The sequence below is a fragment of the Schistocerca serialis genome, chromosome 1, assembly GCF_023864345.2.
Source record: "Schistocerca serialis cubense isolate TAMUIC-IGC-003099 chromosome 1, iqSchSeri2.2, whole genome shotgun sequence".
NCBI classification, from domain to species: domain Eukaryota; kingdom Metazoa; phylum Arthropoda; class Insecta; order Orthoptera; family Acrididae; genus Schistocerca; species Schistocerca serialis.
The window spans coordinates 1064552978-1064561882 of record NC_064638.1 but is presented as its reverse complement, the minus strand read 5'-3'; the positions used below and the strand labels follow the sequence as shown (position 1 = coordinate 1064561882).

General features: G+C 40.4%; 2 protein-coding genes across 2 annotated transcripts; both read right to left on the bottom strand.

Annotated features, from left to right (window-relative positions):
- Positions 1-1084: 1084 nt before the first annotated feature.
- Positions 1085-3552, bottom strand: LOC126455353 (GATA zinc finger domain-containing protein 4-like). The gene is made up of 2 exons (XM_050091167.1): positions 2405-3552; positions 1085-1445 (listed from the first exon to the last, which is right to left on the bottom strand). Exons 1-2 carry the CDS (start codon positions 3550-3552, stop codon positions 1085-1087), a joined length of 1509 nt encoding a protein of 502 aa, XP_049947124.1.
- A 2069-nt stretch (positions 3553-5621) lies between these two features.
- LOC126455336 (probable ATP-dependent RNA helicase ddx20) lies at positions 5622-8095 on the bottom strand. The gene is made up of 2 exons (XM_050091166.1): positions 6942-8095; positions 5622-5982 (listed from the first exon to the last, which is right to left on the bottom strand). The coding sequence occupies exons 1-2, from the start codon at positions 8093-8095 to the stop codon at positions 5622-5624; spliced, it is 1515 nt and encodes a 504-aa protein (XP_049947123.1).
- Between the last annotated feature and the right edge of the window lie 810 nt (positions 8096-8905).

Sequence of the window (8905 nt, the reverse complement as noted above, 5' to 3'; positions counted from 1 at the left end):
GAGTACGATAAGCGGAGGTCAATATTAGTTAGGTATTGTACATTATAAAATTTTAGCATCTGTTCATCCAAGTTGACGAGTCTTGTGTTAACTGGTATAATAATTTTGTTGATTTCACGTGCGTCTAGCACCAATCTGACATTGCCATCTTGCTTGCCTACCGCCAGGATAGGACTGCAATAAGGGGAATGTGATTTTTCTATGACATCCCAGGTCAACATACGCTCCATTTCACGTAAAACTGCAGATTTCTTCGCCCATGGAATATTATGTGTCCTACAATAAGTCTTATGTGGCTTAACATACATTTTGTAGCTATAACCTCTGATTACACCAGGCCTCTCACTGAAAACTTGTGCATAATCACATAATAATTTGTACAATTCTTCTTGCTGTTGTTTCGTTAAATAGTCAGATTCGACACATTTCTGATACAATAAATCCTGCTCAGTCTCCTGATAGTCTGAATCTTCAGGTGTTAAACTACATACACTAACTATGGTAGGATATACCAATTGAAATTGACTTACTTTGTAATGTTTTTGTCGTGGTTCAATCGTCTTGTTAAGTTCAACATTAATTAGTTGTTCTCCTACGGATAATTGACATATGGCATTACTTAAATCTATGATTGCTTTGTGTTCATTCAAAAAATCCATCCCTAGGATGCAGTGTACGATAAGCTTGTCTACAATCGGAAAATTACACTTGAACTGTGTATTGGAAAATGTGAAGTTAACAAGGGTTTGCATGCATATGTTCTTAGATTTAGTACCTGTGGCACTAACCACGTGGCAATTCTGTACAGGTAATGTAGGTATGTTTATAATTTGTTTCAATTCATTATAGAATGCGGTTGACATCACACTTGCAGCAGCACCAGTATCAAATAAAATTTGTACATCATAATCGTTAAACTTGACCCATGCCGTAGCTTGTATGAATTCTTTAACACAACTGTCTGATTTAATGTTTATCTCTTCGGTTAATTCCTGTTCTGCTGTCATTTTGTCATCATACCTGAGGAAACAAACCGTCTCAGCCGTTGCGCTCTTACAACACCTCACGACCGAAGCACGAGCGCTTAGCTCGGTCGTCGACTGTTTTCCGTCGTCTGCTGTGTTTGGCCGGGTTCATTGACCAGCTCCACTATGTTTACATTCCGGCCGGTTGGCGCCCACATGTCAGCTGATGGCGCGCCGCAATTGTTATTGCTACTTCGTGTCGGGGAGTACATAACTGTACTGGGGAACGGCAGTGGATTCCGTGGAGGGTTATGATTTGTCATGAGTGAATTTTGTGTGTTCCACATATTCTGTCGGTGATTGTTGGGATTGTTGTTGTTTTGGTGGTAATTATGTCTGTTATATGTCATGTTCCTGTCAAAGTAGCCCGGGTTGTACCGGTTATTCTCTCGTCTCCTATTGTTGTTGTTGTTGTACTGTCTGTAATTTTCATTTTGCTAGTAGTTACCATTTTGATATGGGTGATAATTATTGTTGTTATTATTATTCCACGAATTTCTGTGGTTGTTCCTACTGTCATACATGTTTCCATTTGAATATGTTTCGCGCGCAGGCATCGTATTGTGTCGCTGCGCGGACGGATGGTTCCACCAACCACCGTCACTACGGTTCCTTTGGGGTGGGTGCTGATTTTGGTTAGTAATATGAGTAAAATTTGAATGGCATGAATCGTCTCTGTAAACTACGTCCATTTGATCTAAGAAGTTTAAAAAATTCTTAATGTCATTCTCCGGTACTCCTATTAATCTGTCTCAGTATGCCGGCCGAAGTGGCCGTGCGGCTATAGGCGCTGCAGTCTGGAACCGCGAGGCCGCTACGGTCGCAGGTTCGAGTCCTGCCTTGGGCATGGATGTGTGCGATGTCCTTCGGTTAGTTAGGTTTAACTAGTTCTGAGTTTTAGGGGACTAATGACCTCAGAAGTTGAGTCCCATAGTGCTCAGAGCCATTTGAACCATTTGTCTCGGTATGGAAAGGGTAAGTGGCTCTTTAAAGTGTCAATTATCGCTGGCAAGTTGGCTGGTTTGGACCAGTACAGTGTCTTGTCTAGGTACCTCTCAAAGTATTGTCTTAATGTCTCTTTTTTAGTGTCATAGGTCTCAAGGTTGCACACTTCTCTCCTTAGACTCTGTTGCTCATTCTCGGACCAGAATTCGTCCAAGAAGGCTTGTTCGAACTGTTCAAACGTAAGGCACCGCCGTTTCATAGCGGCACCCCACTTAGCTGCTCGTCCTCTCATGAGATTGGTGACGTATCTGATTTTATCGACTTCTGACCAACTACGTGGAAAAACACCGTCAAATGATCTAATAAACACAATAGGGTGGACTTTGTGCTTCTCCTCACTGGAAAATGTCTGGAAATGCCCATGTCTTACAAACGTGTCATCGACCATGCCGGTTGGCATAACTGTATTGACGTAGTTTGTGTCACTTGCTACTCTAGGTGTCGTATCGTAATATTGCTTGTTTGGTGGAAAAGAAAGCGGCACATTGTAATTTTGATTGGAAATATGTGATTCCACAATAGGTGTTCTGTCTGTGTCATTAGCCATGGTTTTAGCTGTTTTGTCGTTCCCTGACGATACACCAATCACCAAACATGGCGCAACATTGTCTCGTAATTTTGTCACTTTGTCTTCTATGTGTTTTGTCTCGTCTTTAACATGTGTCTTTGCTTTTGAAAGTATATCCTGTGTAATTGTTTCAAGTTTTTTGTCCAGATAGTCGTCACACAATTTACATTCGTGTACAATTCTTTCGGCCATGTTGGTGTCGTTGTTTAGTGACGCGAGATCCGCTCGTTTTTCTAATTTTTCTATATTTTCTTTGAGGTGGGTTTGTTCAAGAACTACCTTTGTGAGCTGTTGGGTAATATTTCCCACTTCTTCAGTCAGCTTTTCTTGGGTGGAGCTAGCTGAAGTGTGGGCCTGAGCCAACTCTTCCACACGAGTGTTCACTTCCTGCTGCACATTAACTATTTGAGTTAACTGATTCTCATATCGGGTGATATTGTTTTTTGTTTCATGTGTGAATGTAACCAAAGTTTCTTCCTGTTTAGTGACTCGATCGGACAATGTCTCAAATCGCTGGCTGAGCTGTTGAGTGGTGTTACTTAATTCTGTCATCTGTTTTGTTGTCCGTTCAAAATTTTCGGTCATAGTATGGTTTAATATGTCAATTTTCTGACTAACGTCTCGATTCATGTCTGCAAGTAACTCTAATAGTCGGTCCAGTTTGTAAGTTTCCTTTGTCCGATTTGTGTCACATTGCTGAATTTGTCTCATATTCGGTTCTGACATTGATGTTAACAATGGCGCTGACGGTCTAGTCTCGCGTCCACTCCGCATTTCGTCATTTAAAGTCGCCATCTGTGTATTATCACAAATGTTGCGAGATTGAGGCAAAATCATTGCATTGATCTGTGAACTCGTCCATGGAGGGAAACGTGGACTTTCTTGTTGGTTGCACGATGAATCTAGTTCACTTAACTCATCTGCTGAAACTATCTCTACCTTACCTTCTTCCATTGTAATAGGATGTATAACCGTAAGTCAAAAAGGGAATAATATAAGTCTGATTAATAAAGATTTGACTCAAATTTAGGATGAAATATTTTCTCGTCAATGTAAATGATTGCTCTATTGCAAACAATGGTTGAAAAAGATGCAGCAGGGCGGACAAAATTTTTCGGAACAAATGACTGTTTGGCGGTCAAATTCACGATCTTCATATGCAGCTACAACAATACTATAATTACCACTAACAATGGTTGAGAAAGATGCAGACCTCTCGCACTCAGTGAACGTGCGGCTCGCAAAACTTATCGGTTTGATGACAGATTGTCTTGATTCGGATTTAATTTGAAATAGAAAAGCTCCAAGGCCGTATGATGACGAATCCCTGGCTAGGCAAAAATCTGACGTCATGTCAGGGTGGCAGAGGAGGGGTGCGTTCACCAATGCATCTTTAATAGCCTGAAAATCAGCTTGGCAAAACTCTGTCCATCTCCAAATTGCGTTCTTTTTCAGTAAAGTTAGCAGGTGAAAGCTGTTCAGAAGCTGTTTTGAAACAAACTTCCGAAAGAAAGAAGATAAACCTAAGAATGCTTTCAACTGTTTGCGGTTTTGTGGAGGAGGGAAATTACGAATAGCATCAATCTTCTTAGAATCGGGACGAATGCCTTCCGGCCAGACAATATGGCCTAAAAACTTTATTTCACGCCTTCCTACTTTGGACTTCGAAAGATTTACTGTGACTCCAGCTTGTGGAAATTTAAATAAAATTTGCTGTAACAGATCAATATGTTCCTCCCACGTATTTGTTGCCACGACAATGTCATCGACGTACGCCGTGACGCGTGACAACAAACACGGGCCGAGAATGGCTTCAAGCGCCTCGATGAACACGCCCGCGCTTACGCCCAAACCAAAAGGCAACACACAAAACTGATAACTGCGCCCTTCACAAAGGAAAGCAGTGTATTTACGACTGTCATTGTGAAGGGACACCTGCGAGTACGATAAGCGGAGGTCAATATTAGTTAGGTATTGTACATTATAAAATTTTAGCATCTGTTCATCCAAGTTGACGGGTCTTGTGTTAACTGGTATAATAATTTTGTTGATTTCACGTGCGTCTAGCACCAATCTGACATTGCCATCTTGCTTGCCTACCGCCAGGATAGGACTGCAATAAGGGGAATGTGATTTTTCTATGACATCCCAGGTCAACATACGCTCGATTTCACGTAAAACTGCAGATTTCTTCGCCCATGGAATATTATGTGTCCTACAATAAGTCTTATGTGGCTTAACATCCATTTTGTAGCTATAACCTCTGATTACACCAGGCCTCTCACTGAAAACTTGTGCATAATCACATAATAATTTGTACAATTCTTCTTGCTGTTGTTTCGTTAAATAGTCAGATTCGACACATTTCTGATACAATAAATCCTGCTCAGTCTCCTGATAGTCTGAATCTTCAGGTGTTAAACTACATACACTAACTATGGTAGGATATACCAATTGAAATTGACTTACTTTGTAATGTTTTTGTCGTGGTTCAATCGTCTTGTTAAGTTCAACATTAATTAGTTGTTCTCCTACGGATAATTGACATATGGCATTACTTAAATCTATGATTGCTTTGTGTTCATTCAAAAAATCCATCCCTAGGATGCAGTGTACGATAAGCTTGTCTACAATCGGAAAATTACACTTGAACTGTGTATTGGAAAATGTGAAGTTAACAAGGGTTTGCATGCATATGTTCTTAGATTTAGTACCTGTGGCACTAACCACGTGGCAATTCTGTACAGGTAATGTAGGTATGTTTATAATTTGTTTCAATTCATTATAGAATGCGGTTGACATCACACTTGCAGCAGCACCAGTATCAAATAAAATTTGTACATCATAATCGTTAAACTTGACCCATGCCGTAGCTTGTATGAATTCTTTAACACAACTGTCTGATTTAATGTTTATCTCTTCGGTTAATTCCTGTTCTGCTGTCATTTTGTCATCATACCTGAGGAAACAAACCGTCTCAGCCGTTGCGCTCTTACAACACCTCACGACCGAAGCACGAGCGCTTAGCTCGGTCGTCGACTGTTTTCCGTCGTCTGCTGTGTTTGGCCGGGTTCATTGACCAGCTCCACTATGTTTACATTCCGGCCGGTTGGCGCCCACATGTCAGCTGATGGCGCGCCGCAATTGTTATTGCTACTTCGTGTCGGGGAGTACATAACTGTACTGGGGAACGGCAGTGGATTCCGTGGAGGGTTATGATTTGTCATGAGTGAATTTTGTGTGTTCCACATATTCTGTCGGTGATTGTTGGGATTGTTGTTGTTTTGGTGGTAATTATGTCTGTTATATGTCATGTTCCTGTCAAAGTAGCCCGGGTTGTACCGGTTATTCTCTCGTCTCCTATTGTTGTTGTTGTTGTACTGTCTGTAATTTTCATTTTGCTAGTAGTTACCATTTTGATATGGGTGATAATTATTGTTGTTATTATTATTCCACGAATTTCTGTGGTTGTTCCTACTGTCATACATGTTTCCATTTGAATATGTTTCGCGCGCAGGCATCGTATTGTGTCGCTGCGCAGACGGATGGTTCCACCAACCACCGTCACTACGGTTCCTTTGGGGTGGGTGCTGATTTTGGTTAGTAATATGAGTAAAATTTGAATGGCATGAATCGCCTCTGTAAACTACGTCCATTTGATCTAAGAAGTTTAAAAAATTCTTAATGTCATTCTCCGATACTCCTATTAATCTGTCTCAGTATGCCGGCCGAAGTGGCCGTGCGGCTATAGGCGCTGCAGTCTGGAACCGCGAGGCCGCTACGGTCGCAAGTTCGAGTCCTGTCTCGGGCATGGATGTGTGTGATGTCCTTCGGTTAGTTAGGTTTAACTAGTTCTAAGTTCTAGGGGACTAATGACCTCAGAAGTTGAGTCCCATAGTGCTCAGAGCCATTTGAACCATTTGTCTCGGTATGGAAAGGGTAAGTGGCTCTTTAAAGTGTCAATTATCGCTGGCAAGTCGGCTGATTTGGACCAGTACAGTGTCTTGTCTAGGTACCTCTCAAAGTATTGTCTTAATGTCTCTTTTTTAGTGTCATAGGTCTCAAGGTTGCACACTTCTCTCCTTAGACTCTGTTGCTCATTCTCGGACCAGAATTCGTCCAAGAAGGCTTGTTCGAACTGTTCAAACGTAAGGCACCGCCGTTTCATAGCGGCACCCCACTTAGCTGCTCGTCCTCTCATGAGATTGGTGACGTATCTGATTTTATCGACTTCTGACCAACTACGTGGAAAAACACCGTCAAATGATCTAATAAACACAATAGGGTGGACTTTGTGCTTCTCCTCACTGGAAAATGTCTGGAAATGCCCATGTCTTACAAACGTGTCATCGACCATGCCGGTTGGCATAACTGTATTGACGTAGTTTGTGTCACTTGCTACTCTAGGTGTCGTATCGTAATATTGCTTGTTTGGTGGAAAAGAAAGCGGCACATTGTAATTTTGATTGGAAATATGTGATTCTACAATAGGTGTTCTGTCTGTGTCATTAGCCATGGTTTTAGCTGTTTTGTCGTTCCCTGACGATGCGTTTACACCAATCACCAAACACGGCGCAACATTGTCTCGTAATTTTGTCACTTTGTCTTCTATGTGTTTTGTCTCGTCTTTAACATGTGTCTTTGCTTTTGAAAGTATATCCTGTGTAATTGTTTCAAGTTTTTTGTCCAGATAGTCATCACACAATTTACATTCGTGTACAATTCTTTCGGCCATGTTGGTGTCGTTGTTTAGTGACGCGAGATCCGCTCGTTTTTCTAATTTTTCTATATTTTCTTTGAGGTGGGTTTGTTCAAGAACTACCTTTGTGAGCTGTTGGGTAATATTTCCCACTTCTTCAGTCAGCTTTTCTTGGGTGGAGCTAGCTGAAGTGTGGGCCTGAGCCAACTCTTCCACACGAGTGTTCACTTCCTGCTGCACATTAACTATTTGAGTTAACTGATTCTCATATCGGGTGATATTGTTTTTTGTTTCATGTGTGAATGTAACCAAAGTTTCTTCCTGTTTAGTGACTCGATCGGACAATGTCTCAAATCGCTGGCTGAGCTGTTGAGTGGTGTTACTTAATTCTGTCATCTGTTTTGTTGTCTGTTCAAAATTTTCGGTCATAGTATGGTTTAATATGTCAATTTTCTGACTAACGTCTCGATTCATGTCTGCAAGTAACTCTAATAGTCGGTCCAGTTTGTAAGTTTCCTTTGTCCGATTTGTGTCACATTGCTGAATTTGTCTCATATTCGGTTCTGACATTGATGTTAACAATGGCGCTGACGGTCTAGTCGCACGTCCACTCCGCATTTCGTCATTTAAAGTCGCCATCTGTGTATTATCACAAATGTTGCGAGATTGAGGCAAAATCATTGCATTGATCTGTGAACTCGTCCATGGAGGGAAACGTGGACTTTCTTGTTGGTTGCACGATGAATCTAGTTCACTTAACTCATCTGCTGAAACTATCTCTACCTTACCTTCTTCCATTGTAATAGGATGTATAATCGTAAGTCAAAAAGGGAATAATATAAGTCTGATTAATAAAGATTTGACTCAAATTTAGGATGAAATATTTTCTCGTCAATGTAAATGATTGCTCTATTGCAAACAATGGTTGAGAAAGATGCAGCAGGGCGGACAAAATTTTTCGGAACAAATGACTGTTTGGCGGTCAAATTCACGATCTTCATATGCAGCTACAACAATACTATAATTACCACTAACTACAATAGTGATAGATAATTTTGGAAAAATCTAGAAGAAAACTACAGGATGTGTGGAAAGGGAAAAATGGATTCTGCAGTTGGCTATTGAATGTTTGAATGAAACATAATTGTGTGAATCACCATTAAATTTTCTGTCCTGCAGCGGCTGGTCAAACACTTCTGCGTAAATCGTATTCGTAAAAATATGGATTTTCTTAATACATCTCCATCGGATAATCACCAAAAGGTCTCAAAATAACAGTTTTGCATCAATATATTCCATGAAAAGAAAACAGATTGAATTAGTTACATACATCTGATCTGTCACCTCTTTTGTGGAGTGGATTGATGAGTGCTGTAATAAAACTGATTATGATGAGATAAATGTACTAACCTATCCTGGATCATATGAAGTTAACGATACCACACCGAAGAGATGAAAACCAAAAATCCACTATTACATATCTATGCAAAAATGTTTAAATGTCAATATTTATGAATACTTAACGTAATTACAATGATGATTATGGACTTCTCATAAAAGATAGACAATTAATTATATTTTATTTATGAAATGTATGTTCCAAAGATT